The sequence below is a fragment of the Haliaeetus leucocephalus genome, unplaced genomic scaffold (genome assembly GCF_000737465.1).
Source record: "Haliaeetus leucocephalus isolate CR32 unplaced genomic scaffold, Haliaeetus_leucocephalus-4.0 Scaffold556, whole genome shotgun sequence".
NCBI lineage: Eukaryota > Metazoa > Chordata > Aves > Accipitriformes > Accipitridae > Haliaeetus > Haliaeetus leucocephalus.
The window spans coordinates 6910129-6930769 of record NW_010972992.1 but is presented as its reverse complement, the minus strand read 5'-3'; the positions used below and the strand labels follow the sequence as shown (position 1 = coordinate 6930769).

General features: G+C 46.8%; 1 protein-coding gene across 1 annotated transcript in view; it reads left to right on the top strand.

Annotated features, from left to right (window-relative positions):
* Positions 1–205: 205 nt before the first annotated feature.
* LOC104837955 (Golgi integral membrane protein 4-like) overlaps positions 206–20641 on the top strand; it is a 34536-nt gene continuing 14100 nt past the window's right edge. Inside the window, exons 1-6 of the mRNA XM_010577434.1 lie at positions 206–392; positions 8417–8491; positions 9765–9814; positions 11489–11542; positions 15681–15831; positions 19555–19637. Of these exons, the coding sequence (XP_010575736.1) occupies positions 206–392; positions 8417–8491; positions 9765–9814; positions 11489–11542; positions 15681–15831; positions 19555–19637 (600 nt within the window). The remainder of the gene's footprint in view (positions 393–8416; positions 8492–9764; positions 9815–11488; positions 11543–15680; positions 15832–19554; positions 19638–20641) is intronic.

Here is a 20641-nt window from a genome sequence, read left to right as displayed (position 1 = left end):
ACGAGGAATAAAACGTTGCCGGAGCTTCTTCGGCTTCTCGGAGGGCTGGAAAGGAGAGGAGGCGAGACTTTGATCGCGTCTCGCAGAGGGACCTGCGAATTTGCGGAGGAAAGGGGCTGTTGGGTGGCGGTGGGGGGGGAGAATCCGATGCTTTAGCAACGCCCGGAGAGGCAGAGCGCTACATCGTTTTGCTTCGGCCCCCATCATGGGGACTGGCATGTGTTCGAGGAGGCAGAAGGGGCTTCTGCAGACCGGCTTTTGCCTGGTGACCGTGGCATGTTTGGGCTCGGGAGTTTTCATGTACAACCACTTGCAGCAAAAGGTGCGGAACGCTGAAGCCCTGGCCCAGAAATACAAACAGCAGCAAGAAGCGCTGTCTGCCCAGCTCCAAGGTGAGTGACCTGCTCTGTCTGTGTGTGCACAACACACGCTCAACTTCCCTCTCTCCCAATATTATTACCTGCTGGTGTTTTTGCCGCACAGCCCAGCCACAAGCGGGGTGCTTTTGCGGAGCGAGGTTCAGCTTTTGGCTTTAAAGAGCTCTGAGAAGATGTTGTCGCTTATTTTCTCTCTCCCCCCCCCGCTCAGCGTTGCTGTCTAGAATTAGAATAGCCTTGAATCTGAATTGCTGCTCACAGCAGCAAGGGGAACGGAGTGTGCTGGATTGGTGAGTTCAGCTGCGTCACATCTATTCCATTTCTTCTCCCTGTAGTTCCCTTTGGCCGTAAAGACTAGTCCTATGTCATTCTAAATGCGAAGCAGTAAAAAATGCAAACAGGACTTAACGGAGGCTGGTTGGGCAGGCTCCGAGATGTGGAACCACTCTCCAGCCTGCAGGAGCGTCTGTCCGGAAAGTGAATAGAGAGGCAAAGGGTCCTTTAGTAAAGTTTGTCGTCATACTGTCTACTGCCCGTTGCCTTTGCAAGGCAACAAACCTCTCATCTTCTCAAGAGATTGATCTGTGACTAGCAAAGTCTTGCCAGCTTGTTTGGGGCTGATGGAGGCTGCGGCGGAGAGCTCCCTAAAATGGGGGGAGGAGGAGAAAGAATTGGTTTTTCTGAGCCTGCTGACCAGCACTTGGTTCCCTTGGCAAGAGCTGCCAGAAGATGGGAAGAGAAGCATAATATGTATATTCCTCCTGCCCCTTTCCCCCCTCATTTGTCCTCCTTACATAAATGTCAAACTGTGGGAGAATGACATTTAGCCTATGGCAAGATCTCAGTAAGGAAGGCTGAGAACACATTACTCCATTGCTGAAGTCTTATCTTCTTTGTCTAGTCTATCATTCTAGCCTTACTGCATCTGCCAAAGCTGTGTTTCCAGCACCTGTCACTAGATCTGGAGTCTTTAGAGGGATTTGCTGAGCTCCCTGTAGAGAGGTTTGGTGGGAATCCACTCTTTGGTAGCCAGCAGTTGTGTGTGTAACGCTGGAGGACGAGTTGGTTCTGGAGTGCCCACAGAATGAATTTTATGTGGACCAAATATTGTTTGCCTGTGGTTCTAGTGACTCAAGGTCAAGAGATTCATTTAACACCTCCTCTTCTAACAAGTGGGTTTAGATTATAGTGTTTACATCGAGAGCTCTTCCTCAGGCTAAAATCAAATATGGGCTATCCGTTATGACCTCTGTTGACATATAGTGACGTTGTTTCCGTAGCCTGTATTGCTGGGGAATTCTGCAGATCTGTGACTCCAACATATGTGCCTTTTAGGGTTAAATCTTTTCCGGTGTTTTTGCGTGCAGTGTTGTGATGCAAATGTAACGTTGTACATAGGCTGCTTGTGCTCAGGGCTGTGTATTTCAACCTGTAAACTGGGAAAGCGGAGTGTGGTGTATGTGTTTTGTTTGTCTCTCAAGGAAACATGCTTTAAAAAAACAATCTTGTGAATAGAACTTGTGTGTGTATAGGTTCACTGCTATTATGTTTTGTTTCCATTTCTTCTTACTCTATCACAAGGCAGTGAAACAGCTACGGTTCCTAATGTATTGTACAGTCCCAGCCACAGAGATTTCCACCTGCATCCTGTGTTTCTGAGATGTAAAGATCAGCAAGGCAGAAGCGAGCCCACATTCCTTTCTGGTGTGTCAGTATCTCTTGCTTCTCTTGGAGAGAGGGGCTGGTTCTTCAGAGAATGAGATGACAGTGGTAGCCTCAGGGAACCCCAGTTGGGGAACAGCAGGCTCAAGCAAACAACTGAGATGGGCTCATAATAGTTTTTCCACCCAAATATGTTTGAATAGCAGAGCTGTAGCCTGTTGCTGGGGTTTCTAACCCTCTGTCAGTCCTCCCATGCCTAAATACAGTTGTTGCCATGGATACCCTTTTTATTTTGAGAAGACACTTACTTGTCCAACAATTTTAACAAAGGCAAAGCTTCTTTTTGGATTTGGCTGGTGGGAGAAGCCTAGCGACTGGCAGATGGGAGCCATGTTCATGGAAGTCTTAAAGTGCAGGGGTGTCTTGCACGGATGGCCGTGGCTCTCGTGCTGTTGTCTTCCAGCGCTGCTCCCTGCGGTGCTTTGGTGTTGGACACCGGAGAGTTGGGAATCTGGGCTTTATCCCTGCCCCTCTGCCAGCTTGTTGAATGACTTCAATTGCTGTGTCTTCTGCATCTGATTTCTGTCCTTCCAGCTCTACAAAAGGAGGATGTGTTAGATGAGGTGGAATTCAGTACTGTTTAGTGCTTCAGGTGTCTCCTTTCAGCTATCGAGTATTTCCTACCCTTCTTATATCCAGGTACAATATATGGTCAGTGCTTCTGGCAGCCTCTATAAATAAAGCTTGAAAGTGTAGGGCTGGGCGAAGAGTCGAATGAAAGGGAAAAGCAAGTGGAGGAGGGAGCGAAGCTGTCTTGAAACCAACACTGCCTGTTCTGTATGCTGGGAGGGCTGAGAACTGCACATGGTACAGGGGGTACTGGCTGCCTGCAGGGAAACGGATCTCATCTACTCTTTTAAAATAAGAGCAAAGCAGCTGCTGACTTTGCTGTAGGGTAAAACACATTGTGTGAGAAGAAGAAAGGGAGGTATTGTTGTGTGTGTGACCTTGTCCAACCTCTTGCCTGGTGGTTAGTTCCCCTTGTCCCGGCCAGCTCTTGCTGCTGCCGCCGCAGAGGTAGTCGTTTGCTGTGACCCATTAGACCCTCTTTCCATATTGTGGCCCAGCTGGAAGCCAGGAGGAAAATCTGCTTGGCTTTTCTGTCCCTCCATCTCTTCTGTTTCTGCTGCGTGGGGTTGGAGGTGTGTCTGAAGGAGCACGGAGACAGCTCGCCAAATAGCGGGCTTTCTCTTGAGGGCTGTAATTTGGGGGACTCTGGTGCTGTGTCAGGAGGCTCAGAGGGGATTAGAGACACAGTCTGGCAAGCTGTGACCTGGCGTGCACTTCAGATGAATCTGTTCTGTCTCGGCCCCCACCCCACACACGTGCCATGCTGAGTTATGTAGCAGGTGGCTTTAAGTGGAGTGTTGCTTTGCCACCTCCCGTTTTCCATAGGTGTGTGCCTGTATATGTATGAGCATGCTGCTGCCTGGAGGTTCTGAGTGAAACCAGAGAGATTTTATTTTGGTGAGTTCACTAACAGCACTCTTGGAACAGATGGGGAGGAAGGGTGCATTTATAGTATACCATCCACTTGTCTGACTTTCCTGATGTGGCCTGACAATGGCACATCAAACTGGTGTCTGGGACGGAGGAATTTTCTCTCTGCCTTTGCACAGCTGCTCAGCATGAGAATGCAGCACTCCTGTCCTCACCATCAGGTGTCTTTTACCCAGTCTGCCTCTCCTTTGCCATCTCTCTGGATCAGAGAAGGGGTATGATGAGTCTGGCTTTTGTTCTGCTCCCCTTGCTCTGGATGATTCTTGAGCCTGAGTGACTGGTGCCATGGGTGATTAGTTGTGATGTGACTGGATGGAGACTGGCAGGAGTATCTGATGCCCCTAAAAAGGAGAGCAACAGAGAAAAAAGCTTTTTCTGGGTGATGACAGGGGAAGGAGCATGGTACAGTCTGGAAGTTAGTGTTGATCTCTGTGTGCTGAGAGCTGCTTGGAGCTGTGAGCCACGGGCAGTATGATGACTCTTTCCACAGAATGTGCTATTGGCATAGAAATGGCCTAATGAACTATGCAATGTGTGTAGTTTTTGCAGAACCAGAGCAGCAAATTTGATGCCTCTGCTGCCTTGCTCCATGAAAGCAGGGAGCTAGCGTGCACTCGTGGCTTTCCCAGGCAGGGTAAAATGAAACCACTTGAACAGGAGGAGAGTAAAACCTGGGACTGTTGGCAAGACTGGAATCACTCTCCCTTTATGGATCTCTTAAACTCTTCCTGGCAGATGTTTATCTTGGTACTCTGGGGTATGCGAGGCAACCCCTTCACACAATCACCCTGTTTCCTGTGGTCCTTTAAAATGAGAATGAGTCTGTGGAAGGCCTGACCTGTTCTTTCCCAAAGGCAAGGCACTGGAAGGGATTTCATTGTTTCAGCAGTTCAAGTTCTGCATTTTAGCTCATTTGGCAGCAGGTGACAGTGCTTTAGTGCTGAGTTCTGGCTGAATTCCAGCCTGGATTTAGACACTGACCACCCTCCATTCTCTCTTGTAGTTGCAAATTGTTAAAGACTTCCTGGCTTCCTGTCCTCTGAAGCTGTACTGTGCCATTTTGGTCTGTTAAGTTGTTGCTGTATTCCACCTCAAAGATCAGTAGAGAGACTACTTTATGCAGCACTTGCTCCTTTGTGTAAAGCTGAACCCACCTTTTCTGGGCTCTGAAGACCTGGAGGAATGGCAGGAGAGAGTACAACTTTTTTGTCTAGTCACTGGAGGTTACTTCAGCTTATCTTCCTTATTAAAAAAAGTGTCGGGAGAGCTGGATTTTGTCTTAAATTTCTGAATAAGCAGTCTGTGATAAGGAGCTGTTCCTGAAGACTCATCTGCTTTGTGGTGCTTGCATCAGGATTTGTGGTTATGGGTGTTAGCACAAGCCTATTGCTATTGATGCCTTCCTGTGCTTTAGTTTCCCATTTACTACGTGAGATCAATAGCACCTGGTAACCTGGGGTCATCTAAGCAGACTTTTTCTACACAAAATAGTTATTTACTTGCCTGCTCCTGTGCTGAGAGCGCTTGGCTTTTTGGCGTGAGGCTGTAGCTGTTCAACTTGCCTCCTGTGGTACCCAGTGCACTTTGCTGTTCTGGGTGATGGAGCAGAACTGTGCTGTCAGTGGGGCTGGTCGCTGCCTCCGTTGCCCCGGGTTCTTCAGCTGCAGGGACCTGGAGAGGTGGGTGACCTGCCTGTGTGGGCTGAGTTTCTAACCCTGGTCATAGATTCTGTTTTCTTTCAGTGTACTCAGGTTACTCGTAAACAAAATGAAATGCCTACAGGAGAAACTCCAACGTGGGGAATTCCTCCAAGCCCAGAACCACTGAGGCAAATGCAGACTGGAAGCTCAGAGTACCTGAAAGGGCATGGTAAAGCCTGTGAATTGCTGGGCATCCCTAATAGTCCAGCAGCCATGACTTTTCATTGCTGGTGTGAAGTTCCCATCGCATCAAAGACTTGTCCTCAGGTGCTCCGCTGGATGAGACTGCAAGAAAGCGAGATGCTCGTGGCAGAAGCATGAGTGCCCAGAGCTCGCAGATGTTTTGGGAAGCGGCTGATGTTCTCAAGATGACAATTTTGTTGAACAAGGCTTTTTAGCATGTAGTGAAGAAGCACCCACAGCCTCTTGTGTGCTTAGCTGGGCTGGGGAAGCCCTCAGGGTGATATCTGAGTAGTCTGGTGGGAAAAGTGTTTCTAAAAATAAAGCCGTCATGAAGTAGACACTTGGACAGCTGCGGTGATGGGCTTGCTGCTTACCAATGTGCTCAGCGGGGGAAAAAGTCCTCCCAGAGGGAAAACAAATATTTCTGCTGTAATGGTTTGGAGAATATGGTAGTTTCCTCACTCCAGAGGAAAATATTAATGAAGTGACCCAGCCCAGGGGAAGCATGTTCGCCATTGGGATGTCTGCCTTTGTTAACCAGGGAAGGTAACAAAGAGAAGGAAGGAGATAGCATGGCTGGTGACATTAGGAGTTCCTGACCTAGGACACTGGCCCTTCCTGCTCCCTGAGGGAGTTCAGAAGTGACAGAGGGAATTAGGTGGGTCAGGGCAGAGAGCTTGGATCCGAATGTATGCCTGGGGAATGGCTCCTCAATCTGGGGTGGGACAGAGCTGGCACATGATGAGCCCAGGCTGGCAGACCCTAAAACATAGTCCTTGTACCTGCAGTGTCTAAAACCAGTCTAGTCCAGGAAAAGCCAACTTGTCTGTCTTGTCCTGCTGAAGCCTGCATTTCAGTATAGGAAAAGTCACTGCCTGGAGGCACTGAAGTTGCTCCAGGGGGGACAACAGGATACGGAGATGTTTGGATTCAGTTTGTGTCTTGAAGCTGGAGCCTCAGCTCCAGCTACCCTCAGTATCTAGCCTAGTTGCCTACCTGGCTAGCTGGGCTAGTGCCCCCAGAAGGCTTATGAAGCAGTTGTACTACAATCGGCAAACCCCTTAGGATTCAACACTTTACCATGCCTGGCTTCATGTATCACTTCTTTTTCCCATGATTTGCTCAGGTACTCAGCTGTTGCTGGAGATCACTGTAAATATTAACAGATCCACTGCTGGTAAACCAAAGTATCACAAAAATCCCAAGCTTGGACCTAGCCAATGTCATGAGCTTGGCTTAAAAAGCATGGAGTTACACCATGTGGAGGTTCTTTTTCGGTGCGGGAAGGACATTTCCAGGTGGGAAGAAAAACACCAGTCATTGTGAGGGTCCTGATAAAGCCACCAGACTTGGATTTGTTGTGATCTAACAGAAGAGAAATATGCAATAGTGAACCAGGCTTTTTAAGAGGCTGGATAAAATTAGACTGTGCTCTCAGGTCTGCTCTGCATAAAGTTGCAGGGGGATGTGGCTCATAAGGGTGAGGAATGCATCCCTTGAATGCCCAACTTTGATTAAAAAGCTCTTGAAGAATGGTCATGGCAGCAGTGCTTTGCTGCCCGGTGAAATTACAGTCTTCCATGCGCTTAGTGTAATTAGGAGACCTGCTGTGAGGAAGACACAGCCTCAAAATGCAAGAATAGTTGCCATTTTGCAATGCAGAAGGAAGAGGTGAGGCATAGGCAGTCTGTGAGTTCTGTGGAGTTCTGAAGAACTGGGTAACTTGAATTCCCTGCCTGGGGAGAGATGGGTGAGGCAGCAAAAAAAGTGGTTTTCTTTGGGGTTTTGTTTGTTTTTCTTCAGGGGCTACAGAGGTGTCAGACTTGCAAGGAATGGGTTAGCGCTGTTTTATGCATGCAAATATCATCCCGCTTTGTTCATTCTCCTGGAGAGTGCACATCGTGGCACGATTTGCCCCCAAAGATACTGGCTCTGGAGGCAAGTTTCTTTTATTGCCCTCCCGCCCCCCGAATTGCTGCCCAGTGCCATTCTGGCATGGTGGCAGTCTCTGTGCAGAGGGGATGGAGGAGCCTTATTGCAGCTGAGTGCTGTGACTCAGGGAAAGCTCTTGGTTAGCATTCAGACATCAGAGTGGATTAAAATCGCCATCCATCAAGAAGCTTCTCTGGCACTTCCATTTGTCATGTGGCTGCTGTATGAAGCAGCCTCATCCCTGAAGCAGCCTCATCCCTCTCCCTTCTCGGCTCCTGTGCAGAGTACAGATGCTTTTTTGTGTGTAATGGGAGAGAGAGCTGCTTGGCTCACTTTTCCTTAGTGGCCTGAGGGCCAGTTAATGGTTGGGTTGTGGAAGGGGAGAAAATGTCTCTCCCGCATGTTGCTGATGCTTTTACAGAACAGATGACCCAGAAGGCTCTGGCTACCTTGAGCCTGGTAGTGGGCTTGGCCCTCAAATATACAGTTTAGCCACTGGCCGCTAAAGCCAGCTCTTGGGCTTTGCAGCTTAGACTCCAAAGCAAAACCTGAGTGCAAATACTCACAGAATGACAGACTGGTGTGTCATATGAGGAATATCCATTGTCTCTAGTCCAGCTGTCCCACCCTGCTCTAGACCTTATCTTTTCACAGTTGACAAAGTGCAAACAGCTTGTAGCTGGACTTGACCCTTTCATTGTTTAGGACATTGGATATCTGCATGTATTTCAGGACTGTTGATTTGCTTGGTCTGGATTTTACATGTGAGCTACTGTGTGCTTAAGCCCAGAAACCCAGGGTGATGCAGGCCATTGAAAACAGGAAAGGCTTTTTTGCCCAAGTCTGCTCTCTTGGGCACTTTCTGGCCCAGTCCATGGCAGAATTTAAGGTCCGCTTGTGCCCCTGGTTGCGTGACCTGCGAGAAGCCTGTTTTGGGGGAAAGAATACGTGGAAAGAAATTTCAGGGTTTATCTCATGCTTTGCCTCTTTCTGCTTCTGCAGTTGTGTATGAGCACAGATCCCGGCTAGAACGATCCTTGCAGAAGGAGCGAGGGGAACACAAGAAGACGAAGGAAGGTGAGTCTCTTGCATGGATGGCATAGTGGTGGCCAGCCAGCCCTCCAGCTGTCCTGTGGGGAGATGTGTGTGTTGTACCCCAAGTGTTTTCTGCCTTCAGGGCCACGTGTGGATGTTACTGAATGTCCCCCAGGTGAGACTCATCCCTGGTTTGTACTTATAGTTAACTGACTCGTCCAGCACCCATGGGCAAAAGGTGCTGGGAGGTGGGTTCTGTTCTCTCATATTCCTACTTATGTTCTCAGTCTGATCTGTGAGTAACAGTACCCATGAGGTGGTGCTTGAGCACTTTAAGTGATAGCTAAACCTGGCACTAGACCATGCTTTTTCCTGGAAATACATAAACTTTCTTATAAAGGCGATCTGAAGATGCTGAGCTCTACAAGTGCTTAATAATATTAGCATCACTGCACTCCATGTCCACTACACGGACAATACAGACTGACCAGATCCTTTAAAGTTGATGTACAAAAGTAGATACATGCAGGATATTTTAAGACCATGAAATACAACAGGAAGGAGAAAGCTAATGGATTAGCTCAGGTACCTTTCAGTGGAGTAGTGTGCTTGGATGTCAGACCCCTTTGCACCTGATTGTTGTTGGCAACTTAATAGCTTAGTTTTTATCTTCAAAACTGGTATGTGGAGTAAATAATCATTATTCCTTACCCCTACATGCACTGTGTTTCTGGAAATGCTGACAGACAGCATCCAGGTTTGGCTGTAGCTATGTGGCTACATAGCTAAGGGAGAAAATGCATTTCTGCCTCTTTCATTTATTTGGTGGGGACTGACTGAGAAAATGAAGCATCCTAATAAACGTTATCTTGTCATGGGACCTTCCCATTTTAAGAAGGTGGTGCACATGAGATCAGCAGATAAGTTCCTTTTGGTCTCATGGAAGCTTTGATTTCTCTTTTCCAGAGTCATCTCTCATTTCAGAGCACCCCAAATCCTTACACGGCTTCAGTGACATCAAAATGTAGCTGTTTGTGTGCTGAAGTAGGAAGTCACCAATGCACTTGCCTATAGAATGGGAAAGGAAGGACATTTGGGCCAGATTAGATGGGTGGACAGCTCTCATGGAAAATACCACCATCCTTCTGAGAGTATTGAGTAGAGTCTCCTAGCAGCATCTGCATTCCAGCTTGTGGAGTTGCAGCCTTTTGCTCAGCAAGGGGCTGATTCCCTTCTTCCCTCCCCCACCAAAATATAAAGCAGATCCTTGTTAAATTCCAGCTCATTAAATTGTCTTCTCTTCTTCCATTTCTAGATTTTTTAGTGTATAAGTTAGAAGCTCAGGAAGCTCTCAATAAGGAGAAGGTAGGTATGGTTTATTCCTCAGAGTGTGTGTGTAATAATGGTAAAGATTTTTCCAGTACCAGCACAGTCATGAGGCCAGTGCTGCTGTCTGGAAGGCATGAAAGACTATGAGTGTGTATGGTGCAAGATGAACTTTGGCTGACTCCACCTTGCAAGGCTGTTGGCGTGTAAGGATTTATTTCATTTTAGGGAAAGACTGTTGTGCTAGAGCATTTCTGCCTATTCTCCCATGTGTGATCGCAGAGTAGATGACCTGATTGTCAGCTCCTGGTGTAGCAGGGAGTCCTGTGCTGCAGTCTGAAAAGGGAGTTGCTGTTTCACAGTACAGAAGAGTCCTGGGGAAATTGAATGCAAGGCACACCACAGGGAACATGGAGAAGAAAGGCCATGGTGTTGTTGGGGAAAGCATATCCATTGTTTTCTGTCTCCAGGGACCGTCAAATGATTTCCACTAGCCTGTGGACTTCTCAATTGGCAGGGAAAAGAAGGACTTTTCAGTGAGCGGTAGGAAGAAATGCATCCCTGGGTTACAGTCTGTCCCGTTCACGTGAAGTTATAAGGCTGGTTTTATTCCTTTCTCAGAGCATCTGTTGATGAGATGCTGGAGAAGAGGAATTGCTTTTAGCCTGCTTATCTGTGGGTGAATGTCATCCTGTTACAGAAAGAAACTCATGGATGAATATCTGAATACTCCGTGGCTGGGCAGCTCCCTTGCAGTTTGTGCTCATTTGCGGGTAATATTTCATACCATATTGAGTATTTATCGTGTAAGTTAAATTGTGGGTTGTAGTGGAAATCTCTGCATGGCGGTTAGTTTGCACTTCCGTGGTGCTGCTTAGCGTCTCAGCCACGTTGCTTTAAGCTACCCAAACAGAGATCCCAGCAGATATTAGTAAAACTGCATGTAATGGGAGACGCTGCAGCATGTTCCCTCTCAGGTGCCACTACTGCCGTGGGGACTTAGCCTTTGAGCACGGGTGGCTGGTGGCTTTCACACCTGCTGCGCTGAGGTGCTGGTGCTACAGTGACGAATGGTACCCTGTGGACAACGGGGAAGACCGTGACCCTTAGCAAGGTGTAAGCAGGTTTGTTAAACTGGTACAGAGCCTTCTGTGCACACATGTAAATCCCTCTTTGCTGCTGGTTTGTGTCTGTTGAGCTTAGTTTGGTAGCTGTACCTAGTTACAGGAGTTTGCTTTAGGCTTACTCAATTGCTTAGTGATTAATTTTTTTTGTTAAATGGTGCAATTTGTGCATGTAGGCGAAAGCCTTAGTTCTGGTGCTGTCTGCCTCCCCCTCAGCTGCTGCAAAGAGTGCTCAGCCTGCTTTAGGGGGGGGTTTACTGTTCAAAGCCCTTTCAGCACTGGGCCTGTCCTAGAAAAACAACTGAAGACTGGGGAAAACTGCTCTGAATGTGAATCAAGAGAGTGCAATTAATTAGCTGGTGGCTAGGTTGTTTCGAAGGGGTTCTTTTCCAGCCAGGTTCAGGCTGCATGTTCTGCTGGTCACCACCTTGGTAGGCTTGTTCCCAGTCACCGTGCGTGTGCCTGTGTGTGTGAAGGGGCAGTGGGAACTTGTTGTTGGTGCAGTGGCTGGGCAGGTGCTCGTGTGTGTGTTCCTCCCTGCCTTAAGTTTTTCTGGGATCTAATGGCACTGTTGAATCTTTCTTTCCAGCAAGATTCTATGAACAGATACGGGGCCCTCAGTTCCCAGCACAAGATACTGAAGGTAAGGGAGGAGTCTGGTTTCACGTACTCACCATCTGCTGCGTGTTAAAGAATGCTCCCTGGATGGAGAGTTGGTGCTTTCGCTTGCCGGAGATGCCTAGGAGAGACCAAGGGTTTCACGCTGCTACTGCCAGCACAGAGGGAGGAGACCACACAGTGGTGTTGATCTACATTCCTTCCTGACTATTCAGGTTCATGGGAGTTTCCTATTTATTCTGTTGGGCTTTGCATCAGATTACAGCCTTCACCTATGCCTCATTTCAATGGTAGTCTTTGTGCAGTTTATCGCACAGGAGTTCTGTTGTTCACCGTGTTCTTTTCTGGGTCTTTTAGTGTGAAAATGGGTCTATTCATTGTAGCTTGCCCTTTGGGCTAATACAATGTATTGCAGTCCATGTAAGAGGCTCAGAGGGGGGCGGCTTACAGCATTCTGTAGCTTATCGCATGCTCTACCTGAAGCATATCTTGATGTTAAAGTTTGCTTTTGTTAGAGCAATGCAACTGTGGCTCGTGATGGTGATTTTTAAGTGTTTTTAGTTAGAGCATTGGCAGTGAAATGGTAATTTAATTCTGGGATGTAGAAAGAGGGCTAGGTTCCAGCAACCCGTAGCACTGCTGGGTTATATTTCCTGAGCAGAGTTGGACCTCCAGCTGCCTGGCTTTTGGATTCAGACTTCGGGAAAAGGGAAGTACAGTTCTGTCTCTTGGGTATTATCTAGCACTGTGGATTCTGGGAATGCTTCTCAACAGTACGTTCCTCTTCAACTGCAGTCTGAGCAGAATGCTCTGGTTTGCTTGTCTCAACGGGACAGTGAGAGCATTTCATCCTGGCTCCCTTCCTCTTGCTTCCTTTTATTGGAGGGGGGGGAAATAATCTGTTTTTTTAACTACATTTACAGCTGCTGAAAGACAGGCCAGCCCTTGGGACTGCAGAGTGGTAGATTTCAGCCCCCCCCCCCCCCCGAAAAAGCAGTTTGCAGCTCAATTCTAGCTAGTTATGAGACTGTGAGTAACACTTCTGTTACTGGAGCACAGATGATAAGTGCTTCCCACTGGTAGCATCTTCCTCAGGAGAGAGATTGCTGCCAGCAATATCGTTACCTAGGAAGTAGACGTGTAATGCTGAACAGAAGCAACTAACTCTGCTAAGCTGGAGGTCCCAAATAGGACCAAAGACTTCCATGAAGCCCCATCAGCATATCTGGCTTTGGAGTTTCTGGCCACTGCTGTCGTTCTGGTATGTATTGAAGTCATCTATGTCTGATAAACATCTGCAGCTGGCACACCAGGCTCCAAGGAGCAAGGGGCTTGACTTTGTCCAAAAATACCAGCTGCAGTAGTTGCCTGTGTCTGGATTCCTGCTGAGGCCAGGCTTCATCTTACAATTCCTTTCATCCTCTTGAGTGGAGATTAAAATTTTTTGTTAACATCATTCTGCAGAATGCATCCTAGCATTCATGAATAGGCAGGCAAGGAGGCGGGTGGCTTTGAACAAAAGATTTTTGACATGGACTTCCTGAAACTGCTGGAACCTGGAAGCTTGCAATGAGGTGTGCCCTTCCTTTGCTTGTGGGCTAAGCATCCAGTTACTGATTCCATTTTGTACAATGCTATCTGCAAAGCTGCTTTCTAAATGATGGCAGAAATCTGTGTTTTTGAGGTACTCTTATTTTCGTCTTTCTCTTTGCCTGCCGCCCCTCGCCTGCCCATTTCCCCAGAGACTTCAGTGAGATAGAGCTACCGCATAGCTGATGCATCTTGGGCGCTATGTGTTGTCTGAATAGCAAAGGTAAGGTGGGATGAGAGGACTTGCTGGCCTGAAGTCATACAGCTGAGTTGAAGGACTCCTGATTTTTGAAAGATTAGCTGACTTCCTGATGATATGATTTCCCCCATATTGCACTGTTGGGCACAATGGGTAGTGGCACAGCGTGAAATGTCGTGACAGCGTGGTCTCTCTGTATTCCCTCACCCCCAGCTGCATTTGGACATGATTTGCACAACGCTCGTGTGCTGTGTCTTGCAGTTTCTGCTTGACTGAGTAAAACGATGTATCTATGAGGTAGAGAAGGGAATGACATTACAGTCAGACGGGCAGCTCTGGACATGAGAGGTTCCTGGTTTCCTTGGGGCTGTCAGCATAGCTAGCTTTGGTAGAACTGACTGGGTCAAAAACACTCTGCTTACAGTTAAGTTGCTTTTTCTGAAAAATAATCATATGTAGCATGTTCCAGACCTCCTGTCCTGCAACTACAATAAAACAGCATCTTTAGATTCCTCTGGAGGTTTGCATATGTTGGTCACAGCCATCCTTAGAAAACAGCTGAGTGAGGATGCTCTGTGTGCTTCATGAGCTGGACTGGGCCTCAGGTGCTTTGTGTGACCTTGGTCAAGGCACTTATCTCTCTCTCTTCAGCTTCCTGCTGCTATCAAAGGATGAATATTCTCTCCCTGACTGTGAGCAGTCTGGGGACACACATTACATATATCACCTGCCAGACAGAATATGGGCTAGAAATTAATTGACCTGAGCTGATGAGGACTTACAATTCCTCAAATTGCTTAGAGTTTCTTGTTAAAATCAATTCTCACTTGCTAATGTTGGTGGCTTCCAAGGTGTTTAGTATCAAAATTATTTTAGGGATGTGGTTCCTCTGCAGTGCTTTTTGCCGGTGGCTCTTACGAGAACTGTAAGTACCTAATGTCTTTGAAAGCCAAAGCAGGAATCTTTTGTTCTCTTTATTTTCCCTCCTAATCTTGTGATCTGATTAACCTGACATCCTTGTCTCTCCTCTTTGTTCTGTCTCTGGGACCCCTCCGTACCAATAGCTTTTTCCTCTGCGTTGCATGTATTTTTGGAGCACAGTTATTTCTTTCCTTTTAATGGAGGATAATTGCTTCAGGGGAGAATGCCTGGGCCACAGATGCTTTGTTTTACTGGGGATAAATGCAGTCATCGATAGCATTTAGAGGTTTGGGGTTTTTAAAAAAGATGTGTTTACAGGAAGGCTGATTGAAATTGCTGCCTGAGTCCTGAGCAGCTATTGTATGGAAGGGCCAGGGTTCACCTGTGAGCCAATCAATCTGCATGCATAATTGGTGTTGACAAACTGAATGTGGAAGGACTCTCTAGGTTACCATGGGAACAAAAAAGGAGGTGAATTCTGGTTCAATGGGTCCAAGCAAAAGGATGTCTCAGCATGTTTTTGTTCTTGGCCTCTGCAAGAGGGGAGGGGAGAAGAGAACAGCTCTTCAACCCACTTCTATCTATCTGATGAATTCTTGGCCTGCTCGAAATAGCCCGTGGTCTCATGAGAGACTCTTGCTATCCTGGCATTTTATGCCTGTGGGTCCCATGTTATTATGGGGAATGTGGGTTCTTTCTAGTCTCACTATGTAAGAAGATGTGGTGTCCTTGCAAAAGGTCTCCCTCCTGTTCTATCAGCTTGGAGTGGCGGGTGGGAGAACAGCCAGGCTATGGGGAAGCAAACAAAGCAGAAAGAACTACCGGACTGTTTAGGTGTCTGTGTGTCCTACGTGACTAGCAATACCTGCACGCAAAGACAATGGGAATTAGACCTTAGCCCTACCTAAAGGTGAACTACTCCTGTAATGCAATGTGCAGCCTGACGCTACGTGCGCCGTGGAAACTATCTGTGCAGGTAATGTCCTTCAGCGGGTCTGGGGCTCCGGAAAGGACCTTGGATTTGTGCAGTGTTCCACGGGCATTTGGTTTGATATCAGCAAATATTATAGCCTGCATTGCTCTCGGAGCAGGGTGTGCAGGGAAGTCGGGAAGGAGTGGTAGTAGTTCTTGGCTGTGTCCCAGAGTCTCCGTCTCTTTTTCAGGCAGGAGTGGACTTGCCGCTACGTTCTGCTTCCAGTTTAGTGGCTTCCAAGGAGACCTCCCAAACTGCTTCACAAAGCAGAGTTTCACTGGCATGTCACATTCCTCCTGAGCCACTGAACAGAAAGAGTATTTTATCTTATCTGGGATTTCTAGCTACCTTATTGGAGGAACGAACATCTTTTCTGCCTCCCCAAGCAACTTATTAAACAGAGGCACTCGAATAGCACTTGGCAATAGCTAAATTACTGTTCTTCTCCTCGTACTGACTGTCACTTCTTTTCATATTCAGAACCAACATGAAGATGTCAAGAAGCAGCTGCTTGACCTGCAGCTGCAGCACAACAGCTTGAAACTGGAACATCGTAAGACACTGGAGACCCATAGCCAGAAATATGCCCAGCTGCAGCAGGAGAAGGACAGTGAAGTCACAAACTTGCAGGGTGAGTGTGATGGAGAGCTGTGAAAACACCAGGCAGAGAAAGGACTGAAGAACTGAATTCAGGAGAGGACAGTGTTTCTTCTACAGGCCCCCAAAAGGTCTGCAAATACTGTAGGAACTCTTCTGTGTGACTGTGTGTAGTGCCTTAGCCCTTCTATACCTCAGTTGGAGCATCGTCCTACCTCAGGGTGGTGGTGCGGGAACAAGGGCAGTGTTAAAACTGGCCAGGTGTCCTGAGATTTCATTGAGGGGAAGTGAGAGACGCAGAGCAGGCTACCAAGCAGCTTCCCCATGCAAGGGAAGCTACTGGGGCTCACAGGTGGTGGTTTTGTGTAGGAAAACACACCACAAAAGCCTCTGGCTGCTTGGGCTCTGCAAATGCATTGATCAGGCTGCAATTGCATGGTCAGTGTAGGGTCACAGAGGAGGGGAGCTCCTGCTTTTTTTTAATAGCCCCACGGGAGACTGTGTGACTTCAGGTTTAACCACACTTTGAGTTCTCTGGGTTTCAGAGACCCCTGCACTGTTATACTGCATGGGGCATCCCTGGCTTCTATCAACACCAGCACTTTCATGGCGTTATTTTAAAAGCCTAATTGACTTTTGATGGCTGCTTGCTCTTACTGCAGCTGCTACTTAGCTTATTTGTGTAGAGCCACGTAAGATAACAAATTATTGTGCCAGATGCTGATCATATTCGGACTGTGAAACAGTCCATGTGCCAAGGAGGTCACGCTCAAAATGAGTAAGATAATCCAAAAGTAAAAGGCATGAGGCTAAGATAGAGGTACATGCCTGCGGTTCCACAGTAGCCTGGGGCAGAAACAACAGGTTCATCCATCAGGTAATACTGCCTTACTCTATCCTTTCTCTGGTGTGTGAGTGTAACTAAGTTAGTGGAGATGCTTTTTGTGGCAGATAAAACATTGTGACATTTAGGTATCTATCTCATCTATTTCAATATATATTTTCCACTTCTCTGTATACTTCTGACAATGGAAGCCAGTTTCTTTACTACTAGAATCTTGTAAATGCTAACATTTAAGCTTGGGAGCAAGTTAAACATACTTTTTGTAATTAATGGTGTAGGTTTATAAAATAAATTTAATAATGCAAGTATTGCAGAGAATGCTGATCCCCTTAATTCCCAAAGAGTAGTTTCTATTTAGTCTGCTGTTTAATTAGATTGTGGGGCTTTTAAGGTTCACATCTGTTCTTACTTAGATTAGGTCTGGGAGACTGAAATCTACTGATGTTTTGTTTGGGTTTTTTTCTCTGATCAACAGAGCCCTAGTATCTGATGAGCACCCCTGCGTTAGAAGAGGGGAATTGAGCACAAGCAAGTGAAACCTAAATATTTATTTGTCTCTCTTCTTGAAATATGCCACCCCCAATGAAGTAAGAAAACAAATTCTGCCAGAGGAAGGAGAATAACTATCAGAAAAACAATTCAAAAAGGGAAGCTAGTCAGGAAGGTCAGCTTAAAGCTGAGATATTAATATTCTCTGTTCATTTTCCCAGCCTACTGTTCACTTGGTACCATCTCTCTCCTGTGCTTTAAGCTCAAAGCTGGCTAGTAAATCTTCCCTTAAGTATTGGTAACCATGCCGTACAAAAGAGCAAGACAGTCTCATGAGAGGTGGCAAAGACAGGGAGCATTGCTAATGTCTTATTTTCTTTCCTTATGTTCCACCAGTACTTTCTATATATAATGTGCCCTCAGGAGGCGTGTGTTGGAAGATGAGCCTCTGTCAGTGAGTATAATAGAGAACAGAAGATGTATCTGAGCAGTGGACATGCTGAGGGCTGTTAAAATGGAATGGAGGGAGTTTTGCTAGATTCAGTTGCAAAAATGAAACCCTCACGCCAGGGATGCTGGGGGAAAGCAGGAGCCCACTGGGAAGTATAAGGGATTGCTTTCACAGGTGCAGCTGGGTTTGGTAGCTCCTCTTTGGTGGTCCTGGTTGCTTTACAGCTTTGGGGCAGCTCTCGGGTTGGCGGCATAGCTATCTACATGCAGAACGTGCTGGGATCTGGGGACAATGCAGCTGTTCCGTGTGACCCAATGGTTGGGGTATCTGTGCCCTGTTCCTGAAAATCCCTTCTTCTGGAAGTGGTTTTTGAATGCTGGTTAATGTGTCATGAGTATATGCTCGGATAGCTGAAGCTTCCTGGTCTTGTTAACTGGGGCCTGTTTAATCCTGTTTGCCTCCTCCCTCTACTCCGGGCCCTCTCCTGCTGCAGTATGAACTATTTTCTCCTCTGCTTTATAGGAACTGCAGTCTATTTATGCTGTATTTCACACCCCCAGCACAGCCTGTCCTCTGCTGTGCTCCCCCACGCTAATTCTGTACTCTCCGTTTTTTTTCTCATCACACATTGGCAGTCTGCTCTGAAGGCAGAGCGATAGTTTTGATCTTTGAGCTTCTGTTGGAGATAAGGGCCCTGTAGTTACAGCTGAGATTTTCTTCCCGTTGACACCAGCGGTAAAACTCCTGATGAGGTCACTGGGACCAGGATTTCATGTCTGCCATGCTGGTGGTAGAGGAAGGACATACAATGGCATGAAGGTTTTGATTTCCAGTTTCTGAATATGCTTTGAAGAAGTAGATGTTACTGAGGTATTGTCTCAGTGAAACTGCAGGATTCTTTTGGACACATCTCTCCCACGCTTGAGATGCCTTTGGTTCTCTCGAAGGCCTGGGGGAATGTCTGTATTGTAGTCAGAGGTCTTATCAGTAGCGATCTTGTGCTAGCTGTCACCTAGCCTGGCCTAACTGCCTAAATGTCCTGTCCCAGGGATGAATGTTATAAAAAAAGATACACCGCTGTAATCAGAAATATCTGTAATGTTGAGCTGAAATCTTGCATGCAATTCAGCCTACAGCAAAGTGACCATCCTGTTAGGGGAAAATTCCCATCCTTGTCCTGGCAGGTGCAACTATGTTTGTAGAGAAATCCCAGTGCATGCAATTCTAGTTATGTTTTAAAGGAGCTTCGTGATCCAAAAAAAAGCTGACTTTTTTTGACAGTCTTTTGTTTTATTGGAGGATACACAACTATATTCAAGGCAGTGAAACATAAGTGCATTGTGTGTCTTGTCACTGAAGTACTTAGGAATGTGCGAAGAGCTTGAAAGGAGCCCAACCTGGGAGCTGCAAGGCACAAGCTTGCTGCTTAACAGCATAGGAATAAATGTGCCTGAGGACCAAGTTGTCCTGTGATTGCTTTCTGTAAGTGGGTTGTGGGTTTTTTTGTTTGTACCATCCTTTCAAGAGGCAGCTTCTCTACGCAGTAGGAGGGAACCTCCTTACTGGATCTGCTGTGGGTTCAGGAGACCTGACAGACCTCTCCTGTAGTTGTTTCTCAACCTTCCAGTTACTGCAGGTAGGGGCAGTGACCACTGCTTGCTGCTTTCCCTGCTATTCAGCTGCAATGGGTAAGGGAAATGACTAAACGAATATCTTGCTCTGATAGCAAGCACAGCAAGAGCCTGACCGTGATAGCAATAGTTAGCAGAGACACTCCAGAGAGGAGAAGGTTCCTTGGGTGGGCAGGACTCATGAGTGCTGAAAGGAATGATGATTCAGGTTTGTCAGTGTGTTTGGCTAGTCCCTAGCTAGTGCTCCACTGTAATTCCTGGGCTCGGAGAGATCGGTGAGGTCAAGAGGAATTTATGGAAAGGAAAATAGCCCTCTTGAGCAAATCTCTTCTTCTCTTGCAGATACAGTCTTTAAACTCAGAGAAGAGAGCAAGCTTCTTCGGAAGGCCCATCAGGAAGTTCACTCTCAGCTCCTTAATGCCCAGGTAATCAACAAGGGGGTGTTTGTGGCTGCACAGGACAATCTTTCACTGGGGTCTGGGTGCACCATCAAATATTCTCTAAATAACTAAATTTATTATTTATTATCAGCTGCATTCCAGTGTGGTCAGTTGCCTAAAACAGTGCTGGTAGGCGCTGGTAGTATAGATGCATTCCATACAGGTAAAATTCTCCAGCCTGGAATCTGTCCCAGTAGCTGAAAATACAGGTATGCTACACAAGACACTGTGGGTCAAGTGAGCATGAACCAGCATATTCCCAACCATGGAATGCCTCCTGTCACTTACCTATGTCTCAAATACTTCCACCCTAAATGATGATGAATTGTCTCTGTTTATGCCTGTAAAATTAATTGCAGAAATAGCAAGGTAGAGGTGCCTTGCCTAGCTTGCTGAGACTACAAAGAGACACTCAACAACCCTGGCAAAAAGGTCCCTTTCTGCATCTCCCTGTGAAGCCTTAGTAGAGAGGGAGACCTACCAAATTTTGGAAGGAGCTATGTAAAAAAGAAGTTAGTGTTCAGTAATAAGTGTTGGAGTGATGCTTTCAGAGGCTGGGGCAGACATGCAAGTGGTGTTGGCTTAAGACTAGAGAGGCAGAAAAGCACTTTTATGCAGGGAAGAAGAAAGTTTTGTTGATATGGTGGTGTGCTCATGCTATGGAGATGGTGTGAGCCTCTTCAGCGTGCTGGAAGTCCTGACCTCACAGAATTCTGCTCACCCAGCTGAAGCTGGGAGAAGGGAGAAAGCAGCATATGCTGGGAGAAGTGGGAGGACTTAATGTCTCTACAGTGTGTGTCTGAGGCTCTTGTACTGAGCCAAGACACAAGCAACTTTAGAAGTACACTTTAAAAGTCAGGTCACAGTCTAAATTAGCCTTTTCTGTTGTTAATTAACAGTCTTCTGTCAAGCACTCCCTTGAATTATAGGATAAGCCCGGAAGAAAGGAGCTAGCTGTGGCTAGGTGATGTTAAGAACTGATTCTTACA